The sequence below is a fragment of the Brassica napus genome, chromosome A7 (genome assembly GCF_020379485.1).
Source record: "Brassica napus cultivar Da-Ae chromosome A7, Da-Ae, whole genome shotgun sequence".
Classification (NCBI taxonomy): Eukaryota; Viridiplantae; Streptophyta; class Magnoliopsida; order Brassicales; family Brassicaceae; genus Brassica; species Brassica napus.
This window is the reverse complement of record NC_063440.1, coordinates 1,564,001-1,582,864: the sequence shown is the minus strand read 5'-3', so window position 1 is coordinate 1,582,864 and position 18,864 is coordinate 1,564,001. Positions and strand designations below refer to the sequence as shown.

General features: G+C 33.9%; 2 protein-coding genes and 1 long non-coding RNA gene across 6 annotated transcripts; 2 read left to right on the top strand and 1 right to left on the bottom strand.

The window, feature by feature from the left end:
- The first annotated feature begins 1,568 nt into the window (after positions 1–1,568).
- LOC111213308 (geranylgeranyl pyrophosphate synthase 7, chloroplastic-like) lies at positions 1,569–2,958 on the top strand. Its single transcript, XM_022715033.2, has one exon. The coding sequence runs from the start codon at positions 1,709–1,711 to the stop codon at positions 2,786–2,788; it is 1,080 nt and encodes a 359-aa protein (XP_022570754.2). The 5' UTR covers positions 1,569–1,708; the 3' UTR covers positions 2,789–2,958.
- An 8,687-nt stretch (positions 2,959–11,645) lies between these two features.
- On the bottom strand, positions 11,646–13,368 carry LOC125576715. The gene is made up of 2 exons (XR_007315155.1): positions 12,177–13,368; positions 11,646–12,089 (listed from the first exon to the last, which is right to left on the bottom strand). It is a non-coding gene; the product is annotated as an uncharacterized LOC125576715 (long non-coding RNA).
- Positions 13,369–15,606: 2,238 nt separating this feature from the next.
- On the top strand, positions 15,607–17,836 carry LOC111213307 (UPF0496 protein At2g18630). Of its 4 annotated transcripts, none has more exons than XM_048736504.1 (3): positions 15,607–15,976; positions 16,172–17,353; positions 17,620–17,836. In XM_048736504.1, coding segments are annotated over exons 2-3 (1,176 nt in total). In that variant the 5' UTR covers positions 15,607–15,976; positions 16,172–16,178; the 3' UTR covers positions 17,621–17,836. The 4 variants fall into 4 exon arrangements, with proteins under 4 accessions (XP_048592461.1, XP_048592460.1, XP_048592459.1 ...); XM_048736503.1 differs by having other exon boundaries at positions 17,615–17,836; XM_048736502.1 differs by having other exon boundaries at positions 15,608–15,976; positions 16,176–17,353; positions 17,615–17,836.
- The last annotated feature ends 1,028 nt before the right edge of the window (positions 17,837–18,864 follow it).

Here is an 18,864-nt window from a genome sequence, read left to right as displayed (position 1 = left end):
TCATTAAACCAATAACACATGATTTTAATACATATTTGAAAATCAATAATCAATAACACTAGATTTAGTTTGGATTTGCAAATCCATTAAAATACAACAACTAATAACCCCTACTTAAACTTACGAAAATATTTTCATTTTGAAAATTTTAAAAGTTGTTGTGAATAACCTATAACTTGCTTTATACGAAACTGCATTTATATAAAAATATATGGGATTTCATGATGCACAAACAATTTCATATGGTTATGGAAATAAGCAAAATATTAATTATAGTTTCTATATGTGAAATTATTAGTTGATTCCGAATTTAAATCTTTTATTTCGTGCAGTTCAATGAAAGAATCTCTTATATATTAAAAGATGAGCATTGCAATTAATGCATTCACACCAATATTGACACGTGTCGTTTAGAGAGACACTCTCACATATTTGTTTCTTTATTTTCCATCTTTTGGAGCATATTGTCATTTTTTTATGTGATCTTCTTAACGAGTTTTTGATTATAAACTAATCTAAGGATTGAAACATTTTCTAAACAGTTTGTAATCTTCTTCACACCTTCCAGGTTTCAACATATCTCATCAGATATCAGGTGATGACAATTTTTATAGATAAAAAGGATTATAAATTGCAAACTAAGATGAAAACAACTTTGTTTTAAGACAAAATAAAGAAATCCAACACATCTGTTAGTCAACTGAACATAGAAATCTTATCTTCCTTCTTCGCATGGCCTACTCGACGATCCATCTAGGTTATTCTCGGCGAGGTTCTTGAGATAGGGACTTTAGCCGTGGACAAGCATCACACAAACCGAGATGAAAAGAATTGTGTTTCTCGACCGAACCTGTGAGAAATCCAACGCATCCGATAGTCCATTGTTGAAGTCTTGAAAAGGAGAAGAGAACCTGTAAGTTTCTGTTCATTAGATTGGCTTTGTGGGGCGACTTCTTTTGCATCTTTGTGTGTAGCTGTTGATTATTACTGTCAAAAAGAGAACTCTTCTCCCATTGTTTCGTCAAGCTTAGAATTATCGTTATTACAAACTACTGCAGTTCACGAACTCTTCTCCCCTTTCTTTCGTCAAGCTCATGAACACAAATGATAACATTTTTACATTGACAATGATAATAATTTTACGTTTGCATAGCTGGCCAGTACACTCTTACCTACCAGATTAGGATTATTTATGGGACTTTTCTTTATACTATTAGCAAATTAATTATTTGTAGGCGACTTTTTCTTTAGTATTTGTTTTAAATTCATTTATTTAATTACTAAAAATCTAAATCTAAATTAAGCACTTCTATATGAAGTTAAGATTTTTAAAAAGATCAATACTGACAGAAATGGATCAGATCAGATTTCAAATGGCTTACCAAATTATTATTATTTCCAGCTAACCGATTGGTTTTAAAGAGATTTTTTTCTCAAATCAAAAATTTATCAGATCTCTGACATGTAAATTCGTCATAGTATGCATACCTGTTAAGATAAGAAAATGAAACATAAAAGGTAAGGAAAAGACAACGTGATTATGCGAAAATCAAATAAAGCGAAAATCTATTAAAACATTAGTAAATTAGATTTTCTCATATCATCATCATCATCGTCATCTCTCATTGTCCACCACCTCCGTACCCACACATTCCATTACCCAACCCAAAAATCTCATTCACTGTTAACTCCAATTCCAATTGAAGCCATGTCAAGTGTGAAGCTAAGCTCTTGTGTACATCATCACTCTGTCAGAAAATCTGGATCCGTACCCGGGTCCAACATATGCTTTCTCAAAACCCCACCGTTCCTTCTCCGTCAAAAGTTCACGGCGTTATCAGTCGTCAGAGAAGAGAGTAACGCCAGTATCATCCACCAAGAGGAAGCACAAAGCCTCAGCTTCGATTTCATGTCTTACATGATCGGCAAAGCTAGCGCCGTCAACCAAGCTCTCGACTCCGCCGTCTCCCTCCGAGAACCGGTCAAGATCCACGAGGCGATGCGTTACTCTCTCCTCGCCGGCGGGAAGCGAGTGAGACCTGTTCTCTGCATCGCCGCGTGCGAGCTGGTCGGCGGCGAAGAATCCGTCGCGTTGCCGGCGGCTTGCGCGGTGGAGATGATCCACACGATGTCGCTGATCCACGACGATCTCCCGTGTATGGACAACGACGACCTCCGCCGCGGAAAACCCACCAACCACAAAGTGTTCGGCGAAGACGTCGCGGTTTTGGCCGGCGACGCGCTTTTATCGTTCGCGTTTGAGCACTTGGCGTCGACGTCGGGGGTGGCTCCGGCGAGGGTGGTTAGAGCGATCGGGGAGCTAGCGAGAGCCGTTGGATCAGAAGGGCTTGTGGCGGGTCAGATTGTGGATATCAGCAGCGAAGGTATGGACTCAAACGACGTCGGATTAGAGCTTCTTGAGTTTATCCACGTTCACAAAACGGCGGTTTTGCTGGAGGCGGCGACGGTGTTAGGAGCGATCGTTGGCGGTGGGTCTGATGAAGAGATCGAGAAGCTGAGGAAGTTTGCGAGATGCATTGGTTTGATGTTTCAGGTGGTTGATGATATATTGGATGTGACGAAGTCGTCGGAGGAGTTGGGGAAAACCGCCGGAAAAGATTTGATCGCCGATAAGCTGACGTATCCGAAGTTGATGGGTCTCGAGAAGTCAAAGGAGTTTGCGGAGAGGTTGATGAGAGATGCTCAAGAACAGCTTCAAGGATTTGATTCCAAAAAGGTTGAACCTTTATTGGCTTTGGCTAATTACATTGCTAAAAGACAAAACTAGTTCAACTGTGAATGTTTTCATTGTTGTTTAATATTCTCCGACAAAGGATTAAGAAACTCTAGATCCTCTAAGAAAAGTTGATGTGAACATTATGATGATCCGTGCTTGCTTATAGTTTGTAACAGTCCTATGTTGGTTATAAAGATTGTGGAAGTCTTTTTACTTTTGAAGAGGAATCTTTTGTGTTCGTCGGTGATATATGTTACAACTTACAACCCGATACTGAATCAGATAAAAGTCCAACCATGAAGAAGGCTTAGTTACGGTTCAGACATGATAGTTTGGTGTTTGAACTCAGAGCTGATACTACAAGAGGACCCATTAATGGTTATAAAACTTGTATGTTTTTGAATTTTGGAAGAGAATATTTGTATATTTTGTATTTTTGTGTGGGGATGATCTGATTACAAAGTAGAAGATCCCATAAAGATGTTAAATGGTAAGATCTTGAAGGCACGTTGATGATGTGTTGTGTTGTGTTGTGAGATTCTCAAATCGACATTTTGGATTTGCGGGTGGTTGGATTAATCAATATTATCGTTTCTGTTGGGGTCCATAAACCAACATAGACATAATTGCATCTTAATCATGTGTCGTATTGGATAGTTGTTGGAATTCAATATTCAAAGGAAATATTATAGAAAGTGATGTTATGTAGATTACCAAAAAAAAAAAAAAGTGATGTTATGTAGGTTTGTTCAAAAACAAAAAAGTGATGTTATGTAGATTTTTAAGAGAGGAATGCGTGAGGAGAAAAATTGATGACATGATATAAAATAATTTCTAGTTAATATGAAACTAGGTGACCGGTCCGCACCCTGTGCGGACATAAGAATATGATCGGTCTGCATCATGTGTTCTCTCTCGGTCCGTACCTCAGGAGAGGGAACACAGTAACGCCAGTATGAAGAGGCAGATATTGTGTGTATGTATAATTGCAACGTCACAAAATATTTTGTGTGTTTACGAAGATACTTTCATTCAAAAAATAAAATAAATAGTGTATAGTTTTAGAAGTAACATATTTTATATTATCATTAATTAGAATTTTATTGTATATGTTTCGTAATTCTTTATTTTAGGTGAATAATATTATTTTTCCATAAATAATAAACAAACATTTATGTAGACATATTAAAAGAAAATATAATAAAAATCAAAATATTATCGATAAATAATATAAATTATGAAGTACATTTCTCGATAAAGAAAGCAAATTCAATTAGAAACTTGCAAAAAAAAGTAAATAAATTTTGTAAGCAATTTGACGGGTTAACATTATTTGATAGATTTATAAATTTCTAAATTTTATTGAACATGAAATAATATTAAATTGACATACCGTCATCGGTCTCCTAACTCATCACAACCCATCTAGCAAATACAAAAATAAATAATTGCAACAGTTTATTCATTTTAAAATTTGTATTTGAAAAAAAGTAGATTAAAATTACGTACCGTGACTACGAAATATTCTGAAAAACTTGTTTGTAGACAACATTCAATATTTTTGTCTGCGGCTTCCCTTTTTTACCAGTTATTAGGATTTTTAATCCAGATCTCGACTTAACTCTTGAAAGTGAAACTTTGCCTTGCATTTTGTAAGCATTTTATAAATTATTTTAAAATTATGATAAATTTATTCTTTAAACAACGATAAATAATTTAAAAATAATATTAATAAACATTTTTAGATTTTGTAATATTTAAAATAGTTATTATATAATTATATTCGAACATAATTCATCAAGTAGAGTATAAAACTATTATAATTATCTTATATATAATTTCGTTCATTGTATTTTATAGTTTATAAATATTAAAAGTAATAAATAAAACATTATTAATCTTCCTATAATACTTCCAAGGTAAAGTGGGTGGCAGAGTCGATGAAAGAGGGTGGCAGAGTCGATTCATCAAGTAGCATATAATACTTCCAAGGCAAAGTGGGTGGCAGAGTCGATGAAAGATGAGGAGCCTTTGCGTCTAAACACATTTTTCTTAGCACACAAGCAGCATCGTCGTAATACCTTAATCGTATGAGAGGAAAGATTTGTGAATAATACTTTAAAGAATGAAAAGAGAATGTTTGTATTTTAAGATCTTGGGTGTCTCATATATATATATAGTCGATTTATTTCTCATATTAATGACGCATAATATTTTGCACAATAAATAATGAAATCGTTTAAAGAAAGATATTAAATGTGTATTGTCAAAAAATGATTTGCATATGCTATGATTTTAACTTGCGCAAATAATCCATATTAGAAAGGTAAGTTATTAAAAACAAACAACCTAATTATAAACATTAAAATATTTTGTAAGCAATGTAATAAATATGATATCACCATACGCAAGTTTACCGTTTGAATAATAAGGAAAATTTTTAATATTTGTCTTAATTCTAAATCTTGCCCAAAGGTAAACTAAATCGATAATATTTAATGATTTCAACTTACGCAAGTAATCCATATTGTGAATAAGTGATTTGCATATTTAATGATTTCAACTTGCACAAGTAATCCATATTAGAAAGGTAAGTTATTAAAAACAAATTTTGTCAATAAGTTATTTGCATATTTAATGATTTCAACTTGCGCAAGTAATCCATATTAGAAAGGTAAGTTATTAAAAACAAACAACCTAATTAGTAGGGGTGGGCACTTTACCCGATATCCGAAGTGGCACCCGAACCCGATCCGAAAATGCATGTCAAGTTTTTTATTTAAAAAATTAACAAAAACTTACATCCAAATTTTTTTTAAAAATAACTAAATTAATGCCTTTTTAGTTTTATATTTTATGTTAAAATCTATTAACCATTCAATCTATTAAAAATAAAAAATTAGTTAACTGAAAGTTATATTTTTAAATATAAGAAACTTGAGAAATGAATTTTTTTTTTTTTCAAAATCTAAATATCCGAATCCGATCTGAAATAATCGAATCCAAACTAAAAATATCCGAACCCGACCCGAAGCATTAACTGAAATAACCCGACCCTGAATCCATAAATAATATAAATTATGATGTACATTTCTCGATAAAGAAAGCAAATTCAATTAGAAACGTGCAAAAAATTAAATAAATTTTGTAAGCAATTTGACGGGTTAACATTATTTGATAGATTTATAAATTTCTAAATTTTATTGAACATGAAATAATATTAAATTGACATACCGTCATCGGTCTCCTAACTCATCACAACTCATCTGGCAAATACAAAAAATAAATAATTGTAACAGTTTATATATTTTAAAATTTGTATTTGAAAAACGTAGATTAAAATTACGTATCGTGACTACGGAGTATTCTGAAAAATTTGTTTGTAGACAACATTCAATGTTTTTGTCTTCGGCTTCCCTTCTTTACCAGTTATTAGGATTTTTAATCCAGATCTCCACTTAACTCTTGAAAGTGTAACTTTGCCTTGCATTTTGTAAGCATTTTATAAATTATTTTAAAATTATGATAAATTTATTCTTTAAACAATGATAAATAATTAAAAAATAATATTAATAAACATTTTTGGATTTTGTAATATTTAAAATTATTATATAATTATATTCGAACACAGTTCATCAAGTAGAGGATAAAACTATTATAATTATCTTATATAAAATTTCGTTCATTTTATTTTATAGGTTATATATATTAAAAGTAATAAATAAAACATTATTAGTCTTTCAATAATTTCGAGAATAGTTTCCATAAATTGTTATTTTTAATATTCGTTAGATTATATGGCAAGTGATGTTAAACGTCAATAAGTTAAACAATTCTTCCATATTTGAAAAACATATATATATATATATAACAATGACAAATTAAATGGTAGAGTATATAAACACCTGTTTTCTACCAGCGTGAGTTAGAACACCGCCGTATTTAAGAATCATTAGGGCCTCTACAGGTCTTTATTCTTCGCATTCACCATCCCACTTCAGCGGCTTTAGTTGAACCTTCCTGTATATCCGTGAGAAATTTCCTCCTTGCGCCATTCCAAAAGGTTTTCTGCTGTGAGAAAATGACCTCATGAATTAAATAAAAAATGCATAATGTTAGCTTACTTATAAGATAGTATATTCAACAAAAAAAAATGATATAAGATAATATTACTAAATGATACTCCCTCTGTTTTTTAAAGATGGATGTTTTAGGAAAATATTTTGTTTCTAAAAGATGTATTTTTTTATGTTTTCAAAGCATATTTTGTCAACTAATAATGAAAAATTGTGTGTTTCAAAAATATTAATTACATTTCTTTTAATCCTATTGGTTTAAAAATATAAGAAATATAAAGTTGCAAAAAACTATGCATTAATAACTAAGTTTTAATATGGTTTCTTAATAAGTGTGAAAATCCTAGAACATTTATCTTTAAAAAACAGAGGGAGTACTATGTAATACTTTCCCGGACAATATTCAACAAAGAAAGAGAAAGTAATAAAGAACCTCTTTAAGAACTGCTTTAATTTGGCGAAGCTTCTCAGCATGTTCAATCAAGGTTTTCTGGATCACTATCACTCTCACGACCTGGTCTATATATAAAAAAAGGAAGACCATATTGTCGTTACCAGTATTCAACACATGAAAAAGATAGATCAGACATGCTTTTTGGAGACAAGACACAAAGAGGTGAGTTCAGGGTTCTAAAGATGAGGAGCCATTGCGTCTAAACACATTTATCTTAGCACACAACCAGCATTGTCGTAATACCTTAATAGTATGAGATGAGATATTTGTGAATAATACTTTAAAGAATGAAAAGAGAATGTTTGTATTTTAAGACCTTAGGTGTCTCCTATATATATACAGTCGATTTATTCTCATATTAATGATTTTAATATTTTGCACAATAAATAATAAAATCGTTTAAAGAAAGATATTAAATGTGTATTGTCAAAAAATGATTTGCATATGATATGATTTTAACTTGCGCAAGTAATCCATATTAGAAAGGTAAGTTATTAAAAACAAGCAACCTAATTAGAAACATTAAAATATTTTGTAAGCAATATAATAAATATGATATCAACATGCGCAAGTTTACCGTTTGAATAATAAGGAAAGTTTTTAATATTTGTCTTAATTCTAAATCTTGCCCAATGGTAAACTAAATCGATAAAATTTAATGTATTCAACTTGCGCAAGTAATCCATATTGTGAATAAGTGATTTGCATATTTAATGATTTCAACTTGCGCAAGTAATCTATATTAGAAAGGTAAGTTATTAAAAACAAATTTTGTCAATAAATTATTTGCATATTTAATTATTTCAACTTGCGCAAGTAATCTATATTAGAAAGGTAAGTTATTAAAAACAAACAACCTAATTAGTAGGGATGAGCACTTTACCCGATATCCGAAGTGGCACACGAACCCGATCCGAAAAACCCGAACTGAAATCCGAACCGAAGTAGCGAAATATCCGAACGGGTATTGAATAAGGAGAGATTGGATACCTGAACCCGAACGGATAATACCCGAACCCGAATGGATATCCGAAGATAACCGAACATATGTATAATTAACCTTATATTTTTAGTTTACATCTCTCATTTTATATAAAATATTTATATTGATACTACACATACTTTAAGTTCATATGATATACATACAATTACGAAAAAATGATTTGCTACTCACTTAAAATGCATGTCAAGTTTTTTATTTAAAAAATTAACAAAAAGTTACATCCGAAATTTAAAAAAAATAACTAAATTAATGCCTTTTAGTTTTAAAATGTTATGTCTAAATCTATTAACTATTCAATCTATTAAAAATAAAAAATTAGTTAACTGAAAGTTATATTTTTAAATATAAGAAACTTGAGAAATGAAAATTTTAATTTTTTTTTCAAAATCTAAATATCCGAACCAGATCCGAAATAACCGAATCCGAACTAAAAATACCCAAACTCGACCCGAGTACAGAAATACCCGAACGGGTTCTACACCTCTATACCGAAATACCCGAAAATCCGAAATACCCGACCCGAACCCGAACGGGTACCCAAGGCTAAACTAAATCGATAATTATTATCCCCTAGCTATATATGGGCTTAACGAAATCAACAATAGTTTTGGGCTTGTCTACATAAGTGATTGATTAAAATAAATGAAAAAAAAATTCAAAAAATCCAGCCAATAGAATTATAACGTTTTTCCTGAGAAGTTCTATATGAGTGTCACCTCAGCAAAAATCACTAAAGTGACTTCTATTTTAATGTATAGGGGGATTTTCAACTCATGGTATCATTTTGAAAATTTCCATACGAAAAAATAGATATGTATTTCTTATTTAATTTGTAATTAGATAAAAAAAGAAACAGTTTTTTTATTAAATGCTGTAATTAGATTAAACTTTCTTTGTATGTCTTTCATTATTTTAGATAATAAAAAATTGACACTAAGTTACCAGCCCATGAACTCATATTTTGTTCATTACAAATTTGAAAAGAAAAGTTCGTATTTGAAAAATTGAACAATTTAAACAAATCCAATACATCACATTGTGTAATTTTTTTAAAATATAAATTGGCTGTGTTTTTTACAAAATGATTGTCAGTTATACTAAAAATAACTCATCACATGATCAAACATAAATAATACTAATGTACCAAAAGGCTCAAACCAATGTAATCAAAAATATGTGATTAACAAATGATTAACTATAGTTGACAAAGAAATATTAACTATATTTTTTTTGAAGTGGGTTGTAAAAGTCCGGCTAACCAATATTAGAAACGAAATTGTATGGTAACCATAAAAAAAAACTATAATTCACTCAGTAACCATAACAAGACCATAGTTAGAATATAGTGTGTATTTTATATAATATTATAATAACTATCCCTAAACAACAATAATCGTTGATCTACTTCTTCTACATCTTTTTGATTTTCTTTCCTCATCTCAATTTATTTTATATGTAACTTCCAAATGTACATATAACTGAATCAAATGTTTATACAAAAATATACATATTTTTAACATATACCATATTTTAAAATATTCCAAACACATAAATTTTCACGAAATATATATATATATATATATATTTAAAAAAAAAATTATAGCACTATTCTATATTATTTGTTTAGATAACACTCTTCTCTGCTTTCTTATTTTTCATCCTCTTTTCCTTTTTTTTTGAGCAACAAACATACTTATATTAGGAATTGGGTTCAGCCCAATCATGGGTCATATTGCAAGTGCAGATTTTGCCACTAAATCCGCAGGCCCATTAAGGGTTCTTGGAACGAAAGAAAAGTAAACAAAACTGAAAAGAGATAAAAGAGCTTCGACGTCCGAGAGAATTCCGTAGAGATTCTTCGGTTTTGAAGTCGAAACGATGGCTTTGATTAGCCCAAGGGAGTCTGAACGTAGCCAGATTTTGTTGTAGCCAAGTTGAATGGCGTGCGAGAGCGCAGCACGGATCGCCAGAGCTTCTGCTTGGAGAGCAGATTGGATCCCAGTGTGCGATTAGGAGCCCTGTTGCAATTGAGAGTCTTGAAACGTGAAGATCCATCCCAGCCCCGCCGCTTTTGTGATCGGATTCCAAGCTGCATCTGAGTTGCATACAATCGTGTCAGGGGGAATCGAAATCATCGGAGTTTGGGATATCGAGGTGGGGGTGGTTTGAGTACTGGAGGGATCTCCTTCGGCCCTTATCCATTCTTGCGCGTTTGAGAGTGCTTTGGAGATCACAACCGTCGGAGTTGAAGACCGTGATTCGAAAATTCGTTGGTTCCGAGCCGTCCATATTATCCAGATGATCCAGAAGAAAATGTCTCCCATGAATCCCGTTGGTGGTAGGCAGGTCCAATGCAATGAGGCTTCCAGCGCCGAGACGAATTCTGTGCAGGATACAGAGTCAAATCGCGTTTTTATCGGGGCTAGCTCCCAGACTTGCGTAGCGAAAGGGCAGTGTAGGAAGAGGTGAACTACTGATTCGTAGTCTCCGCAGTGGGGACAGTTAGCGCTGTGATGTACTCCTTTTCTCTACAGGTTATCACCAGTGGGGATGGCGTTATGGAGGATCTTCCATATCAGAAGTTTCTGCTTTGTCGGGCATTTGACATTCCATATCATCTTATTCCAGTTCAGGGAAGCTGTAGCTGTCGGCAGGAGTGGCTTGTTTGGATTACTCTCAGAAGCTGCTGCATACCCCGATCGTGCTGAGTACGTTCCTGATGTTGCTGGATACCACACATAGGAGTCTGGCGCTCCACTCTCACTTGGTTTCATCCTCTTTTCCATATGCTCTTTTTCCTCTCTTTTTCTCCTCTTTCTTTTCTTCTTCATGCCTCCTCTTCTTTTTTTTCATCCTCATTTTTCTCCTTTTTCTCCTTTTTCTCCTCTTTAATTTATCGTTTTTTTTGCTTCACCTCTATTTCTTCTTCAGTCCCTTCCGCCTATAATATCCACCACCATCACCACTAGTTATTATATAATAGCCAGCTTTTTCTTCTTCATCATTTTCGTTAGTTCCATTTTTTTTCACTGTCGTTAGATATTATACATAACTGAAAAGGATGAACAATTTGCCATTTTTATTCTATTTTATTTTAAACTTGTAGAATAAATTTGTAACACAACATATATTGTGTTTATTGTTATTCTACTTGTAACATCCACCACAATTATTACAGGTTGTTTCATCATCGTTATCAGCATTTTCATCACCATCGTCGCCATCAATTGTTTTCTCTTCTATTCCAATGTTTTCTTTAAAACATCATGTATTAACAACCATAATCAATTGTTCTATACTATTCCTGTTATAGATGTAGCATAGTATATTTTAATAAAGGCTCATTTGGGTGAATAACCAAAACAAGAATGTAAATTAGGTAAGTGGACATTTTTTTTATTAATTGGCAAACCAGGAGAAAGAACTGCATGGAAAGTCTATATTATCCTTGTTGCAATCGAATGAATCCATCTCTATTTTACCTGCTACCGGCTTCTTCTACTTCAAAAACCTCTTCTTCAGCTTCTTCTATTTCTCTCTCTTCTTCCCCGGCGACGAAGCTTGCCTCTGACTACTCTTCTCCGGCGATCCACAAAGCTTTCTATTTTCCGACGCCGTTGGTTCACCATCCTCCGGCTAGAAAAGGCGACTTCACCACCTCGTTTTCCTCACTTCCACTTTTTATGGCTCTCTTCTCCTCAAATGCTCCTCCGACCAAGAGACGCCTCCTCGTGTCTCAATCGCCGACAAGAACACGACAGATCCGGGCTCACGCGAGTGGATTCCACATAAACCTAAGAACTTGAGAATCTTGCTGTCCTGAAAGATCATCACCAGACCCTAGTCAGCAAACAAACAAACAAGAAGTACTTGCTTTCTCTAAGATAAGCAGAACAAAGTTGAGACCTTTTCCTCTTCAAGATTGTTGGATCCAAAAATCTGAATCATATCTTCCCCTTCCTATGTCGTTAAACTTTCTCTTATACATTTTAACAGGTGGAACACTCATTGGAATATTTCCAGAAAACTAAAAATAAAATTGCAAAATTCGAACAAATAACCAATTCACATACACAAGTCTGATCTTTGTTCTTGAAAAGGAGGAACCTTTGTTGAAAAAAACCGAGACATCACAACATAATTCTCATTTTAAAAGGAAATGAGAGAAAAGCCCCATTACCTATTGAGATAACTCAGAACATAAACAATATCTTTTCCACTGAAGATTCAAGAAACCTGAAATCTGTTTTTCATTGTTCTGATTCTTTTGAAAAAAATCAAACCCCCAATAACTCAAGTATTGTTGTCCTCGGGTTTCTCTGGAAACAGAACGGAGAAGAAACAAAAAAAAGAGTGGAAAACGCTTCACCTCTATTTTCAACTGCTAGAAAGACGCATCACATCTGTTTTTTTTCATCGTGAAGTTTTCCCTTAAGACACTGTAGTTACAGACTATCATATAAATGTAAGAAGAAAAATGAGATATGAAGATTTCAGAGAGTTTTAACATGAGATGGAGAAAAAAACATTCAGAGATGAGAAATTTTTTTTGAGATTGAGACATAAAGAGGTTAGTAACGCAAAAGAGGATGAGTTTGGTTTAATAATGGCTATAGATAAGTTTTTACAGTTTTGATGTGTGTAATAATGGCTACAGATAAATGAAAAGGAAGAGGATGAGTGGAGCCTTTTTTCGATTTCATAGGAGAATTTTTTTTGTCAAACAAATCTATACTTCAGATTAAGTTTTTAACAAGGAGAGAGACGAAATGGTAGTGGTAAAGATGGGGTACCGGTTTGGTCAGTACTACACCTAAGTCTAAATATAGGGACATATTCGTATTAATAAAAAATGTACAGTCTCCATGTCCATTTACCTAATATCAACTCATAATTTGTATATCTACCGCAAATTCCCTTTAATAAATCTGTTTTGATGCACGCCACGCGCTAGAAGAAGCATTTGGTCCATTTATGTGTGAAATTGTCACATCCAAACTCCACTTTATTATATGGTCAATTGGTGAATATTATTTTCATTATGGTTACCCCACAAATTCACGCATATTAGAAATGTCATTCCAAGAAGAAAACTGTTTCGTTTTAGTTTACCCGATCCAATCTAATTTATCTAATATATTTTAGTTAGTTTGTAATGGTTAAATTGGCTATACCTTAAAGAAAACATCTACGTAGAAACAGAAAGACATAAACATTTCAACCTAGCAGCCGCAAGAGAAAAAAAAATGGTTTTCTGATTCACCTACTTCGAGCATCGTCAACACTATGAAAGGGTTTCTAGTGTCTCTTAGTAGTCTTAATCGGTGAAACTGAAGTGTTTAGAAGGCTTGGGTTGGATAAAAGTTGTTGTTTGGTACCAAATATGCTGTCTTTGTGTCTTGCTCTGCGTTGCACGGAAGTTTCGTCGGACGTCCGCTTCCCGCTTTGGAACCGGAATCCCGGAATAGGAATCGGAACCTTGTGGAAGCTTACGTAATCTCGCTTCCAAAACGCTTCTAAAATATTCTTTTTAAAAACATGTTCGAAGCTTATGATTCCGTTTTGGAATCACGCTTCCATTCCTTAAAAAAACACAATGTCTTATATCAATAAAAATATAAAATTATAGTTTTAGTTTATATAAAATCAAAATTTTAATAGTATTGAATAGAGAGAATAGAAATATACAATTATTAAAATTAACACTATAAATTATCTTTACGCATTGAGGGTTTTAATAAAAAGATAATCATATATTCAAATATATTATGTCAATTAATTATAAAGTATTAAAAATAATTAATATAATAATTTATTTTAAATTTAATTTATGTGTATTTTCACAGTTAAATATGAAATCGTTTTGAAATTATTATAAATGAATAAATGCTTTATTTTAAATTTAAATCATATAATTTTTAGTTCTAGATTTTTAAATATCTTATATATGTATGTGTATATATGTATATGGATACGCTTCCAACACGTACCCGCTTCCTAACCATTTTAAAAATCTCGCTTCCGCTCTTCCATACGCTTCCGCTTCCACGTATCCGATTCGGTTTCCATGTAACATAACTCTTGCTTAATGGCTTAACCCGATCCAAACTTTTTTCTGGTGCGCGGTGCAAGCTCATACCAGCTCTGATATGGAGTGATATGTCTTTCAATGGATTTGGTGAAGCGGTGGTCAAGTGCGGCTTTTGTGGATGGTGAGGTCCTCTATTATGCTTATATCTCTCCTGTTATGGTTTGTTTAAGGGTTCTCGACTTTGTCTTGCCGTGTTGAACCTTCACTTGCGTTACTATGGTTCCGAAGGCACTTGCTTAGCGAATCTTAGATACGTAGATTCGTTACGTAGATTCTCAATGGAATTTGGTAGCTTTCAGTTTCATGTTTCGTTATTGGTGAGAATGCCTCTTTGTTCTCCTCTGGTAGCGACGGGTTTGGGCTCAAGGCTTGTCTTCATGGTCTTATTCGTGTCTCCTTGGTGCATTCACTTCATGTCTTCACTTTCCGCTCGCATTTACAAAAAAAAAAAATTGCCAACTGTGAATTTACCATTTAACCATACAAAAGTGTAAGAAAAGTTTAGTGTCTCTCTTCTGACTTGTTACATAATCGGTAATTATTTTTTAATTGAGAAAATCGATGGGCCCATGAATTTCAGTTCTGAAGCTTTCAACCATCGATATTTTGTCTTTGTTAAACATAAAATCAGGGTTTTAAAAAGAAAGTATAAGAAATATTGAAAATTAATAAATATTTTTTTTGAAAAATATAAATAAATTTAGAATATATAAGAAATGTTTCTAATGGACCATTACGTATAGAAAATATGTCATTTTTATCAGTATAAAATGACCAAAAAAATTTAGATAATAAATTTAGTTAAATCAATAAAATGGTAAAAAAAACAAAAGTTTATAACATTATAAGGATAAAATTTATAAAGAAATTAAAAAACGCTGATTGCCTATTACCAACTCTAAATATAGAGTGCTTTTACTGCTATAAGTAGTCCACTCACATTTGTTCAATAATCTGATCTACTAGTAGATCAAAAAAAGTTGTAATATCATAGAAAAAAACACACTACGTATGCGTTATTTTGTTGAAACTTCACATGTAATGATGTGCTCCACTTTGGCATCCTTCACCTTCCATTTAAACTATAAAAGTCGTAAGTTAATCAATTCTAGATGTTACAAAAAAAAAAAAAAAAAAAAAAAATCAATTCTAGATGGGAAAATCGGTGGGCCCACCATGGATTTTAGTTTTCAAGACTCAACCACTGATTTAATTATTGTCTCTTTGTTCAGACACAACAGAAAGAAAAAGGGAATCTACTACTACATATTTTCAGTTTCTTCTTTAATTCCTCTCCTTTCATTCTTTCTTTTTCTTTCTTTCGTTCTTTCAGTATTGGACTTGCCATCGATGAGTCCGTCAAGACCGAGTTGAGAGCAGTGCAAGGCTTTCTCACACTGTCTAAAACCGCGTGAGAAATAGTCTTCCTCCTCTGATCTCTCCTTTTCTCTCTCTCTTTACCTTCCGATTCTCCCTATCTTCCCCAAGCGTACAAGCTAACTACTTCTCTTCCAGACACACAAAGCTCTCTTCACCTTCTATAAAAACTCCACCTTTGTTGTTTCAGACAATCTCTGCTTTCAATCGCATTTTCATTACCAAAGTCATCTTCCAGGTAAAGCTCTCTCTCTCTCTCCTCTCTCTTTGATGTCGGTTACAATTTTAGATTGCTCCGCAAGATTCGGTTTAAAGTTTGTTGCTTTAAGCTATAAATCAAATACCCATTTCAATTGCGTTACTTCTCTAGTCTCTGTTTACTTCTAATCTAAGATCTTTCTTTCTCTTCTCTTGCTCTTACAACCTTAATAAGGAAGAGAATGATGGGAGGAAAGTGTAGCAAAGGCAAGAAGAAGGAGGAAACTTGGGGGTCACCTTCAACACCAGTCCAGATCAAAATCAACTCAGCTTACACAGAGCACTTGACCTCTTACGAAACAGCTTGCAGCGAAGATCCAAAGCTCGAGTCTTTCGACTCGTCTCTCCACGAACGAACCACCCGAGTCATCAACAAGCTCGCTTCAGGCGTGGAGATCAAATCCTTATCCTTCGATTCCCTCAGAGAGGTGACGCAATGCCTTCTAGACATGAACCAAGACGTGGTCAAAGTCATTTTACAGGACAAAGAGGACATATGGAACAACCAAGACCTTTTCGGTCTCGTCAACTTGTACTTCGAAAGCACCGCCAAGACTATGGACTTCTGCTCTGAGCTCGAGGGTTGTCTCAACCGCGCGAAGAGAAGCCAAGTCATTATTCAGTTCGCTGTTAAACTGTTCGAGGAAGAGGAGGAGGATGGTAATAACGAGGATAGAAAGTATGAGAAGACTCTCGAGGAGCTTAAGAGGTTTAAGTTGGCTGGTGATCCTTTTACTAAAGAGTTCTTCCATCTTTTCGATTCGGTGCATAAACATCAGGTCATGATGCTTGACGAGCTTCATAAGCTGAAGAGGAGACTCGATAAGAAGCTTAAGAACATCAAAACATGGAGGAGAGTGTCCAACATGGTGTTTGTGACCGCGTTCGTCTCTGTGCTCATCTTCTCGGTGGTGGCGGCCGCCGTGGCTGCGCCGCCTGTGGTGGCGGCTATAGCCGGTGCGTTGGCGGTTCCTGTAGGGTCTGTTGGGAAGTGGTGCAACTCTCTTTGGACCAAGTATGAGAAAGTGGTGAAAGGGCAGAAGGAGATCGTTACGTCGGTTAGGATCGGGACTTACATATCGGTTAAGGAGATGGATAATATAAGCGTGCTTGTGCGTAGAGTGGAAGTGGAGATTGAGTCTCTGTTGAAGAACGCTGAGTTTGCTGTTGCTGAGGAGAATGGTGTGAGGCTTGCGATGGATGAGATCAAGAAGAAGCTTGATGTGTTTACTGATACCATTGAAGAGCTAAGGGAGCATGCGGATAAGTATTGTAGGGATGTGACAAAGGCGAGGACTGTGATTCTGCAGAGGATAATTCGCTACCCTACTGGTTCAACGACTGAAGAAGCTACTTGGTAAGATTCTTAAAGCTTAGCTCCATAACTAGGAAATTAAATTTATTGTTGATGCGCCTTGAATGTGGTATGACTGGCTAGCATTAGTTAGATGTAGACGACGTAGCTTATTTGGTGAACCACGTTAAATTTTTGCGTAGTTTTACTTACTTTCTGGTTTATTCATCTGTTTTCTGCATTCTTCTAGCATCTTTAATAACACTTATGATATATGAATTTGGTTGGACTGAGTTTCTTTTGTGTGTTTTGATTGATGATCAGGACAGAAATGTTGTCGTGAGAAGACGGATTCGAATTCGTGGTTGGCTTTGGAGATTTTTGGTTTGTTTTCTTTAGCACAAGTATTATGGACAGCTAAAGATTTGTTACTTAAGTTATCAAAAGAAAAAAAAATGTATTAATTGTAGTAGTTGCCATGAGGTTTGCTGAATGCATTTACTTAAATACTTTAAAGATTTTATGCGATTGACTTTGGATTTTATAGATCAATCTTGTATTTAGATATAAGTTTATAGTGGTATTTTGGAGGATTAATAAGCTGGATCATTATTCAACCAATCAATGCTAATAAAAATTAAGACGTGAAGAGTTTGTTGATGAAAAAGTTTAGTCTCTCACAAGTCACAACTCACGAGGAACATTGTTGTATATGAAACATTTATTGTTTTTACATCATATGAAACATTGTTTATTCCGTCTTAACATTTTAGTATAAAGCAAAAAACTGATATTTAGAAGTCAACTGAATGGTTTGGTCGATGTAATGATTGGTCTTGTTCAACAGCAGTTGACTAGTTAATCAAAAGACCGAGTCTCCTCAACAGCAGTTTACTTTATACAGCTTTGATAAAGTAAAAGTAGAGACTATAAGTTTTTCCTTTCGAGTACATATTACATTTTGGTTTTTAGTTTTCACAGTCTAGTGCAAAATCACTAACATCCCATGCATTGCATCCATGGTTCAGTCCATGCGTTATTGCTAAAGTTGGTTAGGTATCTCTTCTAAAGTTGGCTTGAACGTGTCTGGGTTTATGCTTTTAGTATTTGGGCCTTGGGGCCATGCAAATATTAGTGATGAACAGCGAAAGATATGTTAAGTTCTATAAAAAAAAAAAAGAGAGGACAGCTTTAATTAATGCTAGTAGTTGCCCTGAGGTAGGTCTGGGCATCCGGGTCCTCGGGTCGGGTTCGGGTCGGATCCGGGTCCGGGTCTTTCGGGTCCTGAAAATTTAGACCCATATAGGTACCTATAATTTTTCGGGTCGGTTCCGGGTCGGATCTTGTAGGGTCTGGGTCGGTTCGGATCTATAATTCAAATACCTGTAAAATACCCATAAATTTTCGTATCCATATCGGGTCCGGGTTGAGTCCGAATATTTAAAATCTGAAATACATGATATATCCAAACTCACTTAAATTTAATCAATATTTGTAATATATATTTAATTATTTACAAAATAGCTTAAATTAAACTATTAATAATTAACATAAAACATTTTTAAACTCTAAAT

Coding starts and splice junctions, on each gene's coding strand:
- LOC111213308 (XM_022715033.2), top strand. CDS start 1,709: ATGTCAAGTGTGAAGCTAAGCTCTTGTGTACATCATCACTCTGTCAGA.
- LOC111213307 (XM_048736503.1), top strand. CDS start 16,179: ATGATGGGAGGAAAGTGTAGCAAAGGCAAGAAGAAGGAGGAAACTTGG.